General features: G+C 43.5%; 1 protein-coding gene across 1 annotated transcript in view; it reads left to right on the plus strand.

Annotated features, from left to right (window-relative positions):
- The window catches only part of LOC115177934 (SH3 and PX domain-containing protein 2A-like), a 33,137-nt gene that overhangs the window by 5,056 nt on the left and 6,106 nt on the right, over nucleotides 1–21,975 (plus strand). Inside the window, exon 2 of the mRNA XM_029738928.1 lies at nucleotides 5,984–6,064. Within this exon, the coding sequence (XP_029594788.1) occupies nucleotides 5,984–6,064 (81 nt within the window). The remainder of the gene's footprint in view (nucleotides 1–5,983; nucleotides 6,065–21,975) is intronic.

Consider the following 21,975-nt stretch of genomic DNA (forward strand, 5'->3'; position numbering starts at 1 on the left):
TTGAACCAAAAGGGTTCGACCTGGAACCAAAAAGAGTTCTTCAAGGGGTTATCCTATGGGGACAGCTGAAGAACCCTTTTAGGTTCTAGATGGCACCTTTTTTTCAAAGGGTGTGGTTAGGGAGAGGAAGAGAGAGAGAGAAAGGAGGCATGCACTTCCTATGCCCTGGGTAGAGAATGTGGAGAGAGGCGAAGGATGTGAAAACTGATAAGGACCACAGTTTTAGGAGGGGTGGTTGGGTTGGTGGGTGATCAAGGGCAGTACATTGACAGAGCTTATGCAAACCTGTATTAAAGGGGTTTTCCACCATAGAGCCACTGCCAAACCAAAGCCCTTGGTCTAGTTAAAGTTAGACTTGGAAGGCAGGCTGTTTTTGTTCTCTTGGTACAGTATGACCTGGTGAATGAGTAGAGGAGATACACACACATGGACCACAGGAAGCTGCTGAGTGAGGCTTATAATAATGTCTGGAATGAGATACCATTTCATTCACTCCATTCCAGGCATTATGAGAGGCCCTCAGCAGCCTCCTGTCGTCCACTTGTGTGGATCTTCTCTACTCATGTGCTTGATGAGTTCGATACCAGTCCATTTATGCTGTTACCATGAGTCCGTCCTCCCCAGTTAAGGTGCCACAGACACGCATGCACACGTCTTCAAGCTGTCTTGTCATCCGTAACCTCTTTTCACCTGTTTGTTTAATAAATCTGTCTCTATTAGCTTAGTTGTGGTTATTATGGAAAGTGGATTTCCCTTTAGACCTCTTCTCAAGCGAACGTTTTTTCCGTCCTTGTACTTCATTCAATCCCCACGCATAATCCATATGAAAGTCATCTGGTTAGCAGTGTGTAATGCCTTTCTGTTTTATACGTTAGGTTAAGTATAGTGTTTTAGGCGTGGTTCAGTGTCATTTTGTGGCTAGGCCCACAGTCTATGCTCTACCAAGCCCTCTGCTCAGCCTTCCTCACTCTTAAACTGGGAAACTGGCGAACACAAGGGTTCTACAGAGACAGTAAGTCATTTTCTCCATTCGTAGACACAAACCTTTGTAGTTTGGTTTATTTAGAGGATTATATTGTGGTTGCTAGTCACTATATGTGGTGGAAAAGGGTGAGTAATTTGTGAAAAGCTGAATAAAAGCTGTCAAACTATAACTAAGTTAATCATAGCAATGTGTAGCCTATGATTCCTGGTTGATTCATTGAAGTAATCAGAGATCTAATTTTCTCTTATTAATCTTTCTCCGAAATGCCGGACATGAATGAGACTTCTGTCTCCCGAGCTGAAACCATCTGCATCACAGCAAGAGATGATGACGAACAAGGGCTTTCTCTTGCTAGATCTGGGTGTCTGGGACACAAACTTGTTTGATTTATTTGTGTTTGTCCATGCATGTACTTTCCCTCTTTGTTTTTGAATGTCTCATCAAACCCATTTGGCTGTTGACATGAGTGCAGAAGAATAGAATTGAAGAAAAATTTAATAGAACAGAATATAATATATATTTGCTGTATTTCTTTTGGTTGCTGATGTCACAGGATATCCAGAGAGTAATACATGTAATTATATTATAATAAACTATTATAAATAATTAAAATAACAGTAATAAACTGAATTACCATTTATATCCCAACTAATTACCTTAGCCTCCTATTTATATGATATATTATGTAGTCTGCTACAGTGATTTACGATTTAGGTTGGGCCCATTGTTTCCATAAATCTCCCCCACCCATCTAGCTGTTAAATGTTCCGGTTGCCAACCCAAGAAGTGTGTCTGATGGTAACAGCTGATCTTTAGAAGCTAGGGCTAGCGTGCCAGCCAGTACAGGTTTACGACTGGATTGCCAAGAGTGATTATGCAGGAAATATTTAATGGTGTTAAATCTGGCTTCTCTGTGTACTGTAAGTACAAACCAAATCAAATTTTATTTGTCACATGCGCCGAATACAACAGGTTCACCTTACAGTGAAATGCTTACTTACAAGCCCTTAACCAACAATGCAGTTTTAAAAATACCCCCCCAAAATAAATAAAATTAACAAATAGGAATCAAACCCACAACCCTGGCGTTGCACACACCATGCTGGCGTTGCAAACACCATGCTCTACCAACTGAGCCACAGGGAAGCTGACTTTGCACAGCTGTTCAGGAGTCTAATGGCTTGGGGGAAGAAGCTGTTTAGAAGCCTCTTGGACCTAGACTTGGCACTCCGGTACCGCTTGCCGTGCGGTAGCAAAGAGAACAGTCTATGACTAGGGTGGCTGGCGTCTTTGACCATTTTTAGGGCCTTCCTCTGACACCGCCTGGTATAGAGGTCCTGGATGGCAGGCAGCTTGGCCCCAATGATGTACTGGACTGTACGCACTACCCTCTGTAATGCCTTGCGGTCGGAGGCCTAGCAGTTGCCATACCAGGCAGTGATGCAACCCGTCAGGATGCTCTCGATGGTGCAGTTGGTTTTGTCGTTCCCTCTTCATGACTGTCTTGGTGTGCTTGGACCATGTTAGTTTGTTGGTGATGTGGACACCAAGAAACTACAGTGTAGTAGAATAGAGGGTGTTATGCAGTAAAGGTAATGTTGGGTAATGTATAAACTTATTTATAAATGTTGTAAACTTTTTGTTTTGTCTACATTGTCTCTTTTGTTTTCAGTTTTCGAATTGCAACATTGTTTGATTTGCCCAGACATGCATACTATTCAAGAATGTCTAACCGTATGGCAAGGCCAGGATTTTATCTTGATTTGAACGGTGCAGCAACACTTGACTACACACCATCTGGGATTCCATCAGCACACCTTCTGTTGCTGTGAAGACAACTCACTCTTATAACACTGTGTTGTTCAAATGTGTTAAACCTTTGTAAAATTAGAAAACAAATCTAACTCCCTCTAACTGACAGTTAGTGAGTAACTGTGTGTGTGTGTGTGTGTGTGTTTGGTCCCCTAAAATAATGATTAAGAGTGTTTTGGCTGTGTGGACCAACAGCCGCTCACGACTGGCTGTACTTGAACCGTGAGTCAACCTGCAACACATCTACATGCTATTTTAAAATGTTGCTGGAATTTTTTACCCTCATCTGAGAGTCGATGAAAAAAATTACTTTTCAAGCTGTCAAACAGCACTACTTTTCACAGTCAATCCTATATCAATCCAGAAATATAATTGAGGTGACACCTACAGTATAGGTTTGTTTTGCTTTCAGGTAGTAATGGGCTGTACTAGGCTGTTAACTCACATTCAATCCCATTCATTCCCTGAGGGATGATGTAGTCTATTTTAGGTTGGACGAAGGCATTAGGTTTAAGCTTGATATTTTGGGCGTGGGTTGTGTGTGGTGTGGATATAGACTAGTTCTGTTTTCCATTGTGGTTGCTATGAGGACAGATCCATCTGTTCTGCTGGTTGGGACGGGACCCGTTTTAACTGAATCCGTGTCTTCCTTCCTCTTCCCTCTCTCTCTCCCTCCCTCCGTTGGCCCATCCCAGAGAGGTTTTGCTCCACGGTCAAATTAAGCGGCCAAGTGGCATCGGGTGGTGGAGGAGGGAGGATGACAACATGCCATTCAGGTCAAAAGCATTTATAGAACAACACACCCACTCGCTGGAAGTCAGGGCAAGCCCACACACTTGCTACACACACACTTGCTACACACACACACACTTGCTACACACACACACACACACACTTGCTACACACACACACACACCAGTACAAGTGCAGGCGGGCTTGCAGCTCTTCCAGACCCTCCAAGGGAAATGGTGTCAGATAAAGTCCATATCTATGTGGATTGCTATGCTCTAACAGCATGAAGATATTTGGGGTATTTGGGGTAAGGTCTTTACTCAGTATCAGACTCATTGCTGAGGCCTCATTCATTCACCATTCATCTAACCTCCCTTAGTTTTGGCTTTCCGTTTTGATTCATTACTCAGTTTCTGGTTCGGCCTTGAGCTGTAAAAATATGTTTTAATGTTTGGTGATGTATAGTGTTTCTGATCAAGGATAGCCTACTTCACTGAAGGTGGAACACAACATGTGAAGTCCTAACAGAATAACTTAACTGTCTGACTACAGACTCTGTAAAGACTCCAGTAAATAAATTCACCAACCCTCCAGTACCACTGACTTTGGCAGCAGCAATGCAAATCAAGCCACGCCATTAAAAGTGTGATCCTATGGAGTCACTAACACATCATTAGCTAGCATAGCATGACAGACTTCCAGTGGCCATCGCCATAGGAGTCGCTAACAGGTCCTTAGCATAACATAACAGACTTCCAGTGGCCATCGCCATAGGAGTCGCTAACAGGTCCTTAGCATAACATAACAGACTTTCAGTGGCCATTGCCATAGGAGTCGCTAACAGGTCCTTAGCATAACATAACAGACTTCCAGTGGCCATCGCCATAGGAGTCGCTAACAGGTCCTTAGCATAACATAACAGAATTCCAGTGACTTTGATGTTAGCATAACATTTCCATGGGAGTGAAAAGGCTAGTGCTGGAGCCGCTACTCGCTAACACAATACAAATCAAACCAAGCCGCTGACACTAACCCTATGTAGTCACTATCATGTCATTAGCGTACATACTTCCAGTGGCTTGGATGTTAGCATAACATTTCCATGGGCGAGAATTGTGAAAACACTAGCGTTGGAAGCTAGCCAGCAATAGCTGGTGTCATTCCAGCAGCAACAAGGCCTTTTAACACAGAGCTTGGTTCTTGGAAGTGTATTTTGTTTCAAGTGGCTGATTCTCTTAGGTCAGGTCTCTTTCGTTTGGGATAATTCTTCTAAGGCTAGCTGTTATGACTGTTCTTGGCAGGTTGCTGCAGGGACCAGTGTGTAAGATGTATTAGGACGAGGGTTAGCTGTGCTAGTAGACCAGGGGATTAGGGATACGCCTGTGTCTGACACAACACAAGGGGAACTTGATTTTCAATGGCCAACACATCATGAGGTGATTTTCCTCTATAGGCATAGTAAAGATGTCGATATTTCATGAGGTGAATTGTTCCTATATTGACAAGTCGATGACATTTAGTTCTCAAAGTGCAACCATAGGCCTACACAGTGCTGTAGCTTCATTTAGCCTATTTGGATGGCTGACAAAATCTTATTTGATTGTCAATTATTTGACAATGGCTGTTTTTGTTAGCAATCTTTGCCCTGATTTTGAGTGAACACCAGATGGAAACATGTTTGACATGCTTTATGATTATGAAGTATATGGAAACTCTATGAACTTAAACAAATGGTGTGTTTTTGTTGTAGAGATTGGGCTGAGAACAATGAAGCCAAATGGCCAATGGTATAGGTTTGTGACTTAACCTCAATGTCCTCAGTACTATAGCATATTATAACTGTGAAAGGCTATGTTCAGTAGCAGTTAGCCTTGATTTTAACAGTCAAGTTTCAACGTTATGTTTGTCGCCTTGCTATTTTGTGACTTCAAATAGCCGTTTCACCAGATATCCTACTGTATATTGGCACAACACTTCCTCTGTAGATACCCATCATAAACCCGAGGTCCAACCCATTCAACCTTCCTGACTGACCTCTCTTATGGGAATTCTCCAGACTCCTTGATATCTTTCCTATGTTTCCCTATGTTCGATTAAAGCGGAGATGATATCAGCATCAATTACATTACCAACCCTCCGGGTCTGGAACAAAACGGTCGGTTTCTATACGTCATCTATCATATAAATATAGTTACTGGAAGGAACAAAGTGCCTCAGACAAAGCCCCATCCACTTGAATGGGAATGGCTGTTGTAATTGTAACTGGTGGCTGGGGCAGGAAGTGCAGAGGGTAAATGTGTAGAGAAGGTGAAGGAGATCACCATTATGTTAACCTGCTATTACACCTTGACAGATAGATGTGCGTGTCACAGAGCTTTGAAGTGCCGGGGTTGTTGCCTTGGTATGCCGTGTGTCGGGTCCACAGTGTTAACCATGCGCTTTCTCTCATTGCAGGTGTATCTCATCAATGTCACATACTCTGACAACACCTCCCACATAATCTACAGGAGATACAGCAAATTCTTTGACCTTCAGGTAATGTTGACTCTCTCCTTATTCTCTATTATTCTCTAAAAACATGTCTCCACTACTATTCTCCACACATGGTTGAGTCAATGAATCAATGTGAGTTTTAGTAATTAGTCTGGGAGTGGGGGAGAGGTACGGTCTGTATCTCTTGTAGCCTCAGAGACGCAGTAGTGCTACAACACGCACGCACGCACGCACACGCACACACACTCATCTCTGCCTTGGCCCCAAAACATCAAGGAGCTGACAGGCTGTTTTAAAGTACAAGAGAAATCCACATGGAAGTCAATTTAATGTACTGTAGCATGTTTTATAGCGGCCTGCCGAGGAACTCTCAGGTGATGGGTGTGTGCATGTGTGTGTGTGGTGACTGTTGGAGCGTTTCACATATAAGCTTACATGACTCTTATGTTTAACATGCCAAAACTACCCTTCAGTTTAGACCTGTATTTTCTTTGGAATGGGAGCCGGGCTGCTGCAGTAAAAACCTTGCAGGTTGAGCAGATTGTGTGTGTGTGTGTGTGTGTGTGTGTGTACATACACTCTCTACACCCCAGCTCTTTGCAAGCTGATAGGCAGAGTAGCAGCATAGGTCTTAGGGTCTCCCGGTCACTCTGGTCAATAAGAGCCATACATAGAGAAAGACTTGGGTTGATCTCAATAGCTTTAGTGTGCAGCCTGACAGGAAATTATGTTTCAATTAGGGGAGGAAGGTTCCTACCCTCAAAGGTCCCATTGATAACCAGTGGGTGCATCGGAAAATAGCCTCCCCCTTGGAAGTGATTACTCCCAATGTGTAATAAAGAAAAGGTAGAACAATAAACAGGGTTGACTGAGGAAGTTTGTATCTTGGTTCCACTGCTGAAATGTAGACTATGAGGAGATATAGGTGAGCACACACACGCCGCACGCGCACACACACGCGCACACACGCACGCACGCACACACACACACACACACACACACGAGGGGTTCAAATTGCTGCATGGGAGTTAATGGCCTCTAATGGGTTGTGGATGGTTTCACACAGAACCACTCAGTCACCAACAGAAAGATTGATTTTGTTAGCTTTTCTGATTGAGAGGGCAGAGGTCCTCAGACTAGGTGGAGAGGCTAAACATCCACTAGACTAAGGCTATAGTTTATTGTGTTGTCAAAGAAAGCAGCATTCACAACCAAATGCATTTATTTATTTATTCAACCTTTGTTTATGCAGGTTTCTCTCACTGACATACAATGTTTTGCAAGAGAGACCTGTTAAAACCTTGATATAGGCTAATAATGACGAGTTTTAAGTCTAGCAGATCTGGCTATGCAACTGTTAATATAGCAGGCTTTGAGGATCTCTTAATACCGTTGATAGACACAAGAGTAGGTCAAGTTGGCCCTAACCACTAGTCCAGGGTCAGATGTTTCTTTAAATCCTCCTGAAGGTTAGGTGTTTGGGATATGATACTCTGATCCTAGATCTGTGCTTAATTAAGGGCACAACTTCTACCTGAAAGCTGAGACACACGGCTGTAGTCAGAGAGACTAGCATTGGCAACAACCATTGGTCTTCTCTTAATACCCTCACACAAGGGGACGTTATTAACTATTAACGAAGCCCTTATGCCAGGAGAAAGGATATACACTGGAAACGTCTGTCTTTCATCTCTGTCTCTTTCATCTGTCTGTTCCATCCCACTTTTTCACCCTGTTGTTTTTAGACAGACCTGGAGCCTCTCTTGTGTAAACATGTATCTGGTCCAAAGAGACCCCGCTGCTCCCAGTAGCCTTTGCAAACCCTGAATGGGCAGCACCTCTCTATATCCACAGGCAGGAGCTGCACAACTCTTACTCACAACAGCTGACGTAATGGTTTTAGAGGGATGGGGCTAGTTGACTTTGTCCTGATGGCTCAGAGGGTTACAGTGTGATGTGGAGAAGGACAACGTTGTGGGTTCAGTTCCAGCTCGGGCCACATGCACGGACTGTGTGCTCACTGTAATTTGCTTTGGATGAATGCGTCCTCCAAAATGACCAACTACTGTGAGGGTGGAGAGTTCCAAGCCGTGTAGGTAGACAAAAGCACCAGAAGTAGTTAGCTCTCTGTACACGTGCAGAATATCCCGTGACCTTTGACCTCTGACCTCTCTTTAAGGTTAAGGGTTTTGTGTATTGGTGACACAGGACTAGAGTGTAGCATAAATAAAGATATTTGCCCTTCGGTTGAATGAGTAAGGTAATACAACCCTTAATTGCATTTAGAGTACACTGTAATGTGTTTTCTAACTCAGTGAGTTTATGAATGCATTAAGACACTGGTAACAGGATATATATTAGTGCTAGTAGGTGCCCACTGTAGTCTTTGTGTGTGTGTGCCTGTGTGTGCATGTGTGTGTGTCGCCAATGCAGAGAAGAAGCTATTAACTGGTAATAGAGAGACCATTCATTTCCAATGATACTAGAATCTCACAACAGGGAACCATCCTCCTACTTAATCATTTGAATTATTTCCCCCCAATTTCTCAGCTTCAATGAAAGGGTTGGTCATTTTTGACAGGGTAGAGGAGAGTATTCTCTCTCTCTCTCTCTTTCTTTCTTTCTTTAATTCTCTCACCTCTCCTCTCATCTCTTCTCTGTCTTTTTTCTATTTTATTTATCTCTCTCGCTCTCTCGCTTTCTCTCGCTTTCTCTCTCTCTCTTGCTCTCTCGCATTCTTTCTTTTATTTATCTCTCTCGCTCTCTCTCTCGCTTTCTCTCTCACGCTTTCTCTCGCTCTCTCTCTCTCGCTCTCTCGCTTTCTTTCTCTTTTATATACCGCTCTCTCTCTCAATTTAATTTACATGCCAATAAAGGGGCTTTATTGGCATGTAAATAGATAACAAACAAAAGTTAAATAAACAATGAAAAAGGAACAGTTAACATTACACTCACAAAAGTTCCAAAAGAATAAAGAAATTTCAAATGTCAAATTATGTCTATATACAGTGTTGCAACAATGTGCAAATAGTTAAAGTACAAAAGGGAAAATAAATAAACATAAATATGGGTTGTATTTACAATGGTGTTTGTTCTTCACTGGTTGCCCTTTTCTTGTGGAAATAGGTCACAAATCTTGCTGCTGTGATGGCACACTGTGGTATTTCACCCAATAGATATGGGAGTTTATCAAAATTGGATAAAAAAAAAAATCTTTGTGTAATTTGAGGGAAACTTGTGTCTCTAATATGGTCATACATTTGGCAGGAGGTTAGGAAGTGCAGCTCAGTTTCCAACTAATTTTGTGGGCAGTGTGCACATAGTCTGTCTTCTCTTGAGAGCCAGATCTACCTACAGGGGCCTTTCTCAATAGCAAGGCTATGGTCACTGAGTCTGTACATAGTCAAAGCTTTCCTTAATTTTGGGTCAGTCACAGTGGTCAGGTATTGTGTACTCTCTGTTGAAGGCCAGATAGCATTCTAGTTTGCTCAGTTTTTTTGTTAATTCTTTCCAATGTGTCAAGTAATTATCTTTTTGTTTTCTCATGATTTGGTTGGGTCTAATTGTGTTGCTGTCCTGGGGCTCTGTTGGGTCTGTGTTTGTGAACAGAGCCCCAGGACCAGCTTGCTGAGGGGACTCTTCTCCAGGTTCATCTCTCTGTAGGTGATGGCTTTGTTATGGAAGGTTTGGGAATCGCTTCCTTTTAGGTGGTTGTAGAATTTAACGGCTCTTTTCTGGATTTTGATAATTAGCATGTATCGGCCTAATTCTGCTCTGCATGCGTTATTTGGTGTTTTACATTGTACACACAGGATATTTTTGCAGAGTTCTGCACGCAGAGTCTCAATTTGGTGTTTTTTCCATTTTGTGAATTCTTGGTTGGTGAGCAGACCCCAGACCTCACAACTATAAAGGGCAATGGGTTCTATAACTGTATCATGTATATTTAGCCAGATCCTAATTGGTGTGTCGAATTTTATGTTCCTTTTGATGGTGTAAAAGACCCTTCTTGCCTTGGCTCTCAGATTGTTCACATATTTGTGGAAGTTACCTCTCTCTCTCTCTCTCTCTCTCTCCTTATTTCTCTCTCTTTATTTCTCTCTCTATATCCTTCTTTGTCTGTCTTTTCTCTATCGTTCCTTTTCAGTAGTTCAGTTTGGGTTATGTGAGGCCAGAATTGAAAGATCGATTTTTCTCTCACTTCACCTGAGAAGTGGACAGGCCCTATCTAACAACAGAGCACGGGATGGAAAGAGAGGGATGAAATTAGGTGGAAAGAAAGAAAGAAAGAAAGGAAGAGGGACTGTTGTGGGGTGAGTGTGAATGAAACGACACAATCAGTTGCAAGAGGAAGAAAATACTTCTTTTCAGAAAAAACACACTCACTCCCGCACTTCATACTTACCTCAGCTTGACTTGATATATTTAGAGTAAAACACTTCTAACTACTTAACATGTAGTGTAAATACGTCTCCTCTAGTCTGTGGGAAATTGTACCTTCTATTGCTCTCAAACTCATTTCTGTACCTTCCCACATCCTGTTGATTACAAAACAACTCATCCGAGTCATTAGTACTAGTCAGGCACATGACTGGACAGTCCTGGCTTGTCTACAGTCACATTAATATAGTGACTCTCCACTTATGTTTCAGTTATGACCAGTTAGTCAACTACTCTGTTTCCAGGCGTCTGAAAGGAAACCAGTTGGAACAGGAACTACGTTTGCCCATGGGGCAACTGGGAAGGCTTCTATTCCTTCTTATACCAGCTTTATAGTAATAGTGACACTGAAAACCACTCGCAAGTTTATTTTAGGTTGTGATTAGTACGTGGAGTTTTTACCAGTTAGGAAAAAGTCCCTTCCCTAATGATGAGTAGCCTTGTCATTTGAGGAACCTCTGAGGCATCTGTGAATGGGCCTGTGTCCTTCAGTCTGGCACAAGGCTGGTATTTTTTTAAAACCCTTCTGAAGGAGGGAACTAACAGACTGACTGATGGTTTTATGAGGCTCTCCTCCGGTTTGTATTCCTCTCCACATCCCTCTCTTTCCTCTGTTAGCAAGTCTCTCTGACTGACCATGGCTTCTGACGGAATATTTAGGTTTCGGAATGTTAATGCCAGGACTGAAGTTTGAAAAATCTTTCTCAGTTCAATATTTGAGATTGCGTATTGATAAAAACATATGGATATTCACATATTTTGCCTTGCATTCCACTTACGTAGTCAAATTCCACTTGCATAGTTGATATATTTTATGCCCTTTGAAAAACATTCACAAAGGCCTACTGTATAGCCAGGACCAAGGCAGCCCATATTCAATTCAACTCTGCTCAGTAAATTATACAGTATCCCTCTGCCAGAGCTTTCAAAACGAAGGTCGCCCAAAGTAGAATCCCTTACTCTCAGACCGAGGACTGTTTGATTGAAACACATATAGACCACAAAGCATTATTGATATGCCATCTCCAAGGATGGATGGCTGAATAGCTTCAGCGCCCTCGGCTCCCTCGTTCCTCTCGGCCCTCTCGTCCTTGTGGGTGTTCTTTGGATGTTCTGTACTGTACTGCTGCGCTAGGCAAGGCTAGGCTGGGCTATAAGGGTTCCCATTGTCTGGGGTCAGGAATAAAGGACTACTTTATGAGCCCAGAGTGGAGAAAGAGGGAGGGAGGGAGAAAGAGAGGGACATAGGGAGATAGAGCGAGATGGAGAGGGATCAAATCGAATTGTATTTGTCACCTGCTTCGTAAACAACGGGTGTAGGCTGACAGTGAAATGCTTATGTACGGGTCCTTTTCCAACAATGCAGAGTTAAAGATAAAAAAAGGAAATATAAATAGTGACACTAAAAACACTGTGAATAACGAATAACAATAACGAGTAAAAATAACAAATCAAATCAAATGTTATTGGTCACATACACATGGTTAGTAGATGTTAATGCGAGTGTAGCGAAATGCTTGTGCTTCTAGTTCCAACAGTGCAGTAATATCTAACAAGTAATCTAACAATTCCCCAACAAATAACTAATACACACAAATCTAAAGTGATGGAATAAGAATATGTACATATAAATATATAAACATGACTATATACAGGGAGTACCAGTACCGAGTCAATGTGTAGGGGTACGAGGTAATTGAGGTAGCTATGTACACTACCGGTCAAAAGTTTAAGAACACCTGCTCATTCAAGGGTTTTTCTTTATTTTTACTATTTTCTACATTGTAGAATAATAGTGAAGACATCAAAACTATGAAATAACACATATGGAATCATGTAGTAACCAAAAAAGTGCTAACCAAATCAAAATATATTTTATATTTGAGATTCTTCAAATAGCCACCCTTTGTCTTGATGACAGCTTTGCACACTCTTGGCATTCTCTCAACCAGCTTCACGAGGTAGTCACCTGGAATGCATTTCAATTAACAGGTGTGCCTTCTTAAATGTTAATTTGTGGAATTTCTTTCCTTCTTAATCCATTTGAGCCAATCAATTGTGTTGTGACAAGGTAGGGATGGTATACAGAAGATATATTTGGTAAAAGACCAAGTCCATATTATGGCAAGAACAGCTTAAATAAGCAATGAGCAACGACAGTCCATCATTACTTTAAGACACGAAGGTCAGTCAATATGGATAATTTGCAGTTGCAAAAACCATCAAGTGCTATGATGAAACTGGCTCTCATGAGGACCGCCACAGGAATGGAAGACCCAGAGTTACCTCTGCTGCAGAGGATATGTTCATTAGAGTTACCAGCCTCAGAAATTGCAGCCCAAATAAATGCTTCACAGAGTTCAAGTAACAGACATATCTCAACATCAACTGTTCAGAGGAGACTGCGTAAATCAGGCCTTCATGGTCGAATTTCTGCAAAGAAACCACTACTGAATGACACCAATAAGAGAGACTTGCTTGGGCCAAGAAACACGAGCAATGGACATTAGACCAGTGGAAATTTGACATTTTTGGTTCCAACCGCCGTTTCATTGTGAGACGCGGTGTGGGTGAATGGATAATATCCGCATGTGTATTTCCCACCGTAAAGCATGGAGGAGGAGGTGTTATGGTGTGGGGGTGCTATGCTGGTGGCACTGTCTGTGATTTATTTAGAATTCAAGGCACACTTAACCAGCATGGCTACCACAGCATTCTTCAGCGATACGCCATCCATCTGGTTTATACTTAGTGGGACTATCATTTGTTTTTCAACAGAGAAGGAGAGTGATGGAGTGCTGCATCAGATGACCTGGCCTCCACAATCCTCCGACCTCAATCAAATTGAGATGGTTTGGGATGAGTCGGACTGCAGAGTGAAGGAAAAGCAGCCAACAAGTGCTCAGCACATGTGGGAACTCTATTAGAAAAGCATTCCAGGTGAAGCTGGTTGAGAGAATGCCAAGAGTGTGCTGTCATCAAGGCAAAGGGTGGCTAGTTGAAGAATCTGAAGTATAACATATATTTTGATTTGTTTAACACTTTTTGAGTTACTACATGATTCCATATGTGTTATTTCATAGTTTTGATGTCTTCAGTATTATTCTACAATGTAGAAAATAGTAAAAATAAAGAAAAACCCTTGAATGAGCAGGTGTTCTAAAACTTTTGACCAGTAGTGTACATATAGGTAGGGGTAATGTGACTAGGCAATAGGATAGATAATAGACAGTAGCAGCAGCGTATGTGGTGAGCGTGAAAGTGTGTGTGTGTGTGTGTGTGTGTGTGTGCCATCAGTATGCATGTGTATGTGTGTGTTGGAGTGTCAGTGTAAGTATGTGTGAGTGTGTGGCTAGAGTCCACTGTGTGTGCATAGAGTCAGTGCAAGAGAGTTAGTGCAGAAAATGGTCAATACAGGTAGTGTGGGTAGCTATTTGATTAGCTATTTAGCAGTCTTGTTTAGTCTTTTGGCTTGGGGGTAGGAGCTGTCGTGCCTTCTTCACAACTGTGTGGGTGTGTACGGACCATGATAGATCCTTAGCGATGTGGACACCAAGGAACTTGAAGCTCTCGACCCGCTCCACTACAGCCCCATCGATGTGGATGGGGGCGTGTTCGGCCCTCCATTTCCGGGAGTCCACGATCAGCTCCTTTGTCTTGCTGACGTTGAGGGAGAGGTTGTTGTCCTGGCGTCTGCCCTCCTCCCTATAGGCTGCCGCCTCGTCGTCGTGTCGTCAGCAAACTTGAGGATGGTGTTGGAGTCTTGCGCGGCCACGATGGTGGAGAGGGAGGGAGAGAGAGAGAGAGAGAGAGGCCCAGATTGGAGTGTTTTTCACCCGCGGGACAGGAAAGACACCTACACGTCAGACACAGGCGCTATTCTTGTGCTTCGTGCTTTGCGCCGCTGGCGTACAATCGGGCACTTCACAGGACAGACTGGCTCGGGTCTTCGCTTAGGTCAGGACGGAGGGGGAAATATGTAGCCGTTGACCACAGCCTTGGCGCAAGGGCTTAGGAGAGCGAGCTAAATTTAGGATGAATGAACGGAGTTCAGTCCGTTTGTGGGATGTTTCATCATGGCCCGAAGCTCACACTATGGCTGAGCTGAGGTGCGTTTAGGGGGAGGGAGAGAGAGCGAGAGGGAGCGCTGGAAGGAAAGAAAGAGAGAGGAGAGAGAGACCCACCTAGCCTTCGTTGTTTAGGTTAGCAGCACTAGTGTTTCACTACTCTGTGGGTGTGTGGAGGAGAAGGAGACTTCTGTGTGACTGCTTTGTGTTCTCTGTGAAGAGGTTGAGAGCCCCTTGTCAAGGACTGGAAGTCAGTGTGTGTGTGTGTGTGTGTGTGTGTACATACGTGCGTGCACACACAAAATAGCAGTAGTTGGAGTCAGTCAATCCAGAAATGTGATATTAGCAAATGGAGGATCCCCTTTGACAGTTTTGGCAGTTACATTTTCAGCAGCTGCCAATTAAGTAGTGCCAGGAATAAGATTGTGTGTGTGTGCGCATATCTGTGTGGCAGAGAGAATCCTTGCCTGTTTGCATGTCTCTATCTTGATACAGTATAGGTGTGTGTGTGTGTGTGTGTGTGTGTGTGTGTGTGTGTGTGTGTGTGTGTGTGTGTGTGTGTGTGCCTGTCTGTCAGTTTCACACTCCAGTCTCTCATTGCCCTCCAACACTCTTTTGATCTAGTCATATATTTCCAATGCCTTGCACCGGTCCAACAGCTCTTTCCTGTTTACTTCCCAATCTAACCACCTGTTATCAGAAGATATATGGCCGCTGAAATACTTTGTCTGTAGCTGCCTGGCTAGCTCTCTCTCTGTCTCTTTCTCTCAGTCTGTCTCTTTCTCTCTCTCTGTCTCTTTCTCTCTCTCTGTCTATCTCTCTCTGTCTCTCTCTTCCTCTCTCTCCCTCTGTCGCTCTCTCTTTATCTCTCCCTCTGTCGCTCTCTCTTTATCTCTCTCCCTCTTCTCACTTCTCTCTCCCTTTCTCTCTCCCTCTTTATCCCTTCTTCTCTGTCACTGTCCATGTGCTCTCTCTCTCTCTCTGTGTGTGTGTGTGTGTGTGTGTGTGTGTGTGTGTGTGTGTGTGTGTGTGTGTGTGTGTGTGTGTGTGTGTGTGTGGTGTGTGTGTGTGTGTGTGTGTATATATATATATATATATATATATAATTACAGGCCTCCTGTTCAACTCAAGGTCTTCTCAGGCTGAGGGGGAGTCTCAGTCCATAAAAACACTTGAAAGGTTTTTGCCTTAAACATCAATAGCTAGTGCTATGGCTTATTTTGCACAATGGCTTGCAGAGTGAAGACTGTCAAGGTTTCATATAAATGTCCTTTGGATTTGATAAATAATACGCTTCTTTGTCCGAGAACACAATGTCTAAACTGTTTTTAGTTTGCAGGGTGGTCGCAGTGGATAGACATTATACAGAATTGAAGGTTGGTTGGAGAAATGGTGTTGTTGTGGCAGTGACCTCTGAGTATAGTATGAAATAGCAGGGTTACATTTACAGCTACACCTCAGATAATGTGGCTTACAGGATATAGAATACATACCCATACATTAATAGGGTTCTGTGTTTTTCCTGATCAGGTCAAAGGTTCAGGACCCATACCCATATAGGCTACAGGTACAATACTCTAGAGCAGCGATCATGAACTAGATTCAGCCACGGGCCGATTTTGTCTTGAGCAGATGGTCGGGGGGCCTGAACATAATTACAAATCATTTGTAGACAGCAAATTGACCGCAAGAAGCCCAAACATATATAATATTTGACTAAAATATATTCATTTCAAACCTGGCTTACATTTGATTACGATCACATATACTGAGGGTACAAAATATTAGGAACAGCGTCCTAATACACCCCCCGCGCCCCCCGCCCTCAGAACAGCCTCAGTTCGTCAGGGCATGGACTCGGGTGTCGGAAGCGTTCCACAGGGATGCTGGCTCATGTTGACTCCAATGCTTCCCACAGTTGTCAAGTTGGATGGTGTCCTTTGGGTGGTGGACCATTGTTAATACACACGAGAAACTGTTGAGAGTGAAAAATCCAGCAGTGTTGCAGTTCTTGACAAAAACCGGTGCTCCTGGCACCTACTACCACACCCCATTCAAAGGCACTTTAATCTTTTGTCTTGCCCATTCACCCTCCGAATGGCACACATACACAATCCATGTCTCAATTGTCTCAAGGCTTAAAAATCATTCTTTAACCTGTCTCCTCCCCTTCATATGCACTGATTGAAGTGGATTTAACAAATGACATCAATAAGGGATCATAGCTTTCACCTGGATTCACCTGGTCAGTCTATGTCATGGAGAGAGCAGGTGATCTTAATGTTTTGTACACTCAGTGTTTATCTCTCTATTATGCGTGGGAATACTTTGGAACAGATTTCCAAAATTAAAATCACTTTTATAAATATATATATATCTCATGCCACTTCCCTGGTATCCTATCCAGGTTTGCTATAGGTAGCATTGGTTAGCGGACCAGGTGTCCTTCTATGCCATTGTAATAGCAATAGCTCCTCTCCAGCCTCCAGCCGAACCCTTGGTTAGTGTTAATGAACAACGGTTCAGTAAACAGCAGTCCTGTCTGTCTGTCAGTACACGGCTTCTCATCACTACCTCGTCAGCCTGGAACGGCCCTGAACCTGGCTTCTCACACAGTGGTTCTCACCGTTAATTATAATCCGGCTGTCTCTCTCTCTGTCTTTCTTCCTCGTTTCTGTCTCTTTCCTTTCTTGTTTTGCTCTTAATGGAGAGCGAATTTTCAGCTAATCCGAGGCCCACTCCACCTACAGGTCAAATGCATTAGCTTACGCACAGCTAGGGGCTAGAGACTTTTGAGGATGGTGGTCTTGTGAGGATGTGTGTGTGTGTGTGTGTGTGTGATGTACGGCTGGTGCTCATCCCAATTACCCAGCCAATCTTTCTATTAAAGATGATCCAATTTCACCCTCTCTCCTCTCTCTCTGGCTTTCCCCCTCAAATCGGATTATATCTGATGGGGATAGGCAGGAAGAGCTTTGACGAACGATCTTCAGTTCAGGTACAATATCCCTTTCAGAAATATACTGACAAAAACACTACTTTCCATTAAACCTTCATTTATTAAGGTTTGCCTCAGAAGTATTTTGCAGGAGATACATGTTCAAGATAGCAGCTGGCATTCTCAACCGTGTCCTATGACCAGATTCTCAACTCTGCCCCACTTTTCATTTCAACTATATTGTATCATAATAAAATAGACCTGAAATAACCCTGTTTTTTGTGGAAAGGAGAAAAATGCAATATCTGTCAGGAGTTTCATTTCCCCTCCACGCCCTTGGGAGTGTGGGCAGAGCGTACGGGGCACACACCAGGGGCGCTGGCATCCCTTCCTGCTGCCTCTCTCCCTGGGCTTGTGGTCTGGCCACGTGGCTCAAAGTTTGTCCTGATTCCAAGCATGGAAACTCTGAGAATGTTGGCTGAGCGCTAGGCCAATTTAGGTACCGTTACAGGGCTGAGGGCTCTCTCTCTCTCTCTCTGCACTCTACTGTAAGATGGCTGGCCTATTTTTCTACCTTTAACTGAAGCAGAAAGCTGCAGTTGGTAACCTGAAGCCATGTTCTTTGTACATTGGTGGGGTTTGTGCCCGCTGGCCACAGAAGTAGAAGATGTTCTGAATCAAGGGTAGAGTCAGTTGTGGTCAGAAAGAGGGTGGCAGGGTTACTGGAAAACTACCGTCAAAGCTTTCAGGATTGACAGCAACATTTACTGCCATAACTACATTGATTTCACACCCCTTGTCTAGAGTGCCAACCTTCTCACACTAAGAGAGTGAAAGGTGATACTGGTTTTGTTTCTCACAGTATTTAAGTAATGTACTATGATAGGAAGGGTTGCCTTGGTTTCATTGCAGTTGTTACACACGACAACTAAATAGTTATTCCTCGACTTACTGCCTTTAAATTAGGAGCGGAGATGCAGAGAAACTCAAACCACTGCACTTTTCCCCCTTCTCTACTTCAGTGTTTATTTTCAGCGTTTCTCTCACGTTCTTTCATCCCATGGGCTCATGCGTTCTTGAGCACTGCCTGCAAGTAGAACAACCGCAAGACAGGGTTCACCTGTGTGTTATAATGTACAGATCTAGACCCAAAGATCCATTGGTCTTTTCAGTTCCCACGGTTGTTTAATAAAGCCTACAAAAGCGTGTCAATGACTAGCCCCAAAACTACAGCACCAAGCCTTGGGACACAGTAAACTTGAAATTCCAACCCCTGGATCCCATTTCCGTTCCAATCCATGGAATGATGATGGTGGGCCTCCTAAGACTTCCCTAGCCTTTCCCTGGAGTCTTGTTCCAGGCCAAGGCCGGATCTGGAGTCTGGAAGCTGGAAGAGGAGACCTGGAGCTGGGAGTGACAGACGTTACCACATCCCAGCACCTGTTGCCTTGGGACTGGGGAGCTTCAAGTGGAACCTACGGGGTTACAACCTAACAACACTCCCCATTGACTTTAACAGAATATAGCCAATTTCTCCAGCAACTCGAATCCATACGTCACCTCACCCCCTTCTGAAATGGGTTAATACATGTTCCATCAAGATACCTGGAGGCATTTGTGATTTGTCGAGATCGAATGCCAAGGTTCCAATTTATATATAGAGCCGCAACTGTGAGTGATTGTGGTTGGAGGGAGCACTAGCTCACTATTTGCTAACCCCTGTTCCCCGGATCCAGACATCTGTCTCTAGAAACTCGATACCCCGGGCCACTAATGCGTGTCCAGACTTGATTCATGTTGTCCATTCGTTTCCTGTCGCTCTGTCTTTTGTGTGGTAGCGCTGGAGTGGTATAGCCTGGTCCCAGATCTGTTTGTGCTGTCTTGCCTAACTCATATGGTCAATATCACAAGATAGCACAAACAGATCTGGGACCAGGCTAGTAGTAGTAGGATTAAGAAGGAATAATGGAAGAACCTGTGTTCTGTTCTGGCAATACTAGACAGGCAAAATATAAATTACTTTTAACCCTTCCCTTCCTCCCCCTTCAGCCCCCTTTTATTTCCTGTCTTGTTTACACCAACAAGTCTTGTAATTAGTGGATTAAAGTGAGTTGCTAGAGAGAGAGAGTCCAGGGCTGCATCTCACATGGCTCCCTATTCCCTTTATAGTGCACCACGTTTGACCAGGTCCCAAAAGGCTCTGGTCAAAAGTAGTGCAATGTACAGTATAGGGAGTAGTGTACCATTTGGGCTGCAGCCCAGGAAATAAATGACTTCGCCTCCGCCCACCATTTCAAGCTACAAAGACTCACTATGTTGACATTACACTCAGTAAATCTGACTGCTGTTGATTGTTTAGAGTTCATTTGATTCTCAGTGGAACCATGTGATCCCACCATTACCGTGGAAATGGTGGGATCACATGGTTCTTCAGTGTTATGTGGGTCATGAGTTTGTTTCATAAGTGGGGAGCTGCTAAGTGTGTGTGTGTGTGTGTGTGTGTGTGTCTGTGTGCTTGTGCGTCTATCTGTGTGTGACTGTGTGTTCTGTCACTGAGCTCTGTCATCTGTGTGGTTCAACCAAGGGTAGCTCCTCTTGAGTCACTCTTCACAGGTCACATGATCGACAACAGGAAGTGATGCATGTCCATGCATGCGCTCTCTCTCTCTCTCACCCCCTCTTTTTCTCTCTTTCTCTCTTGCCTCTCTCTCTCTCTCTCTCTCTCTTTATCTCTCTCTCTCCAAAACAAAGCGGACTCTTTAACTTAAATCCCAACTCATTCCCACAAGTCCATATATGGCGTGCCTATTATAAGCCACTGTGCATGATATGAAGAGGGGCCTGCTGCAGCTGTGGGCCGTAGCCTAGAATGTTTTCCATATTCAAAGCACATTTCCAACACCAACGCCTTGTTATACTGCACCTCGGATTTCGCAAGCAGTGCCGGGTTCACCTGCTAGTTGGAACTGTTGGAGCTAGGGTTCTAAATATCTTTATGCGACCAATAACATTTGATTTGATTTGACTAGGAAACTCCGAAATGTATGTCTTTGCTAACTGGTTGTAGTTATACACGTTCAACCAGTTAGCAAGTCGGACATTTCGGAGTTTCCGTTTTTTCCCGACTGGCATGTGAATGCAGCAATAATGCTAAGTCCTCATAGCAGAGTTGGTGTAGGGATAGAATTCGTAGAGATACTCACTGACAATAGAGGAAAAGAAACATGTTCTGTGTGTCTCTTTTTTCCCGACCCGACTCCTCTAATAGTGGTCCAGAGCCTCACAGCCTTATCCAATCAGAACGCTTCAGAACACTCACACTCATTCTCTCTAGGCTGGTTACCAAGGAGACAGAGTCAGGTCTGAGAAGTAGTAGCTACAGCCATAGTCCCAGTCGGTATGAGATAGAACGTTGCGACCCTGCTCGTCTGTGGGGAGAACAACCTGTGGTTACCTAGGTTACCCCATTGGCTCACAGCAAATACTTGACCTTTTTCAGATGCAATTTTCTCGTTGTCTGCTTGTTTTAGTCAATTACAAAACTACATTTTAGAAAAGTACAAGATGTCTAAAGATGACTTTTCAACATTGCCTGCTCCCGAACGTTCTCACTACTTAGAAAAACACAATGTTGTAGGGTTTCCCTCTCGCCACTTTTCGTGATGGTGCTAGCAGCCACGTGAGTGAGTGGACTATATAGCTACAAGTAATGAGTGGAGTTACAAACTGACTTCATCAAGCAAGTTAAATGTCTTACCTGTGATGAAATGTTTCCCACAGACATAGGTACGTGTAGCCTACTTGGACACGAGGATCCCACATTTCCCACTTTCCAACGCCAATTAGCCTGAAGCCACAGCACAGGGCTCTTATAGCAGGCTCCATTTCCTTACATGGGAGCATTGCGAACCGTAGGTCGGAATTTTTTTACCTGGTGACATTTAACAGCGCAGCTGCTTTTCTGCATGTTTTGTTATTTCTGTATAACAAAAAAATCGATAACAAGGTTGCCTCTTATATAATGGGGGTAAATTGTTTGGCGTGGGCGAGGAGAATTTCTTATTATTACGTGAATACTGACTGGGACTATTGTTCTGAATGAGGCTATGTTTTTGTATTATTTTTTATTCTCCACCCCATATCGTCCTGGGATTTGTATTCCCACCTGTTTTGGTGGTGCCGGAATTAGCACCCTCGCACCTGTTTGGAGAGACAACATTTTTCTGTGGTCGCACATTTCCCGATGGGATGGGGAAAATGCATCTCCGAGAGCCAGGTGTCTGTCCAGGGGGAGGAGGAGAGATGGGGAGAAGAAAGGGAGAGTTCTGGGTATTTTAGGGTGAGGGAAGAGGAACAGCAATCGGCTGCAATTCTTGAAAACATTTACAAGTTTTGAATTTGGTTCAACTAGGCCAACTAGGATCATTTGGATCGAACCACTAATAAACAGAGTGGAGATAGTTAACTTGATTCAGTATGTTGAATGAGGAAATTAGGCAACTCAGTAA

Source organism: Salmo trutta, chromosome 38, assembly GCF_901001165.1.
Source record: "Salmo trutta chromosome 38, fSalTru1.1, whole genome shotgun sequence".
Classification (NCBI taxonomy): domain Eukaryota; kingdom Metazoa; phylum Chordata; class Actinopteri; order Salmoniformes; family Salmonidae; genus Salmo; species Salmo trutta.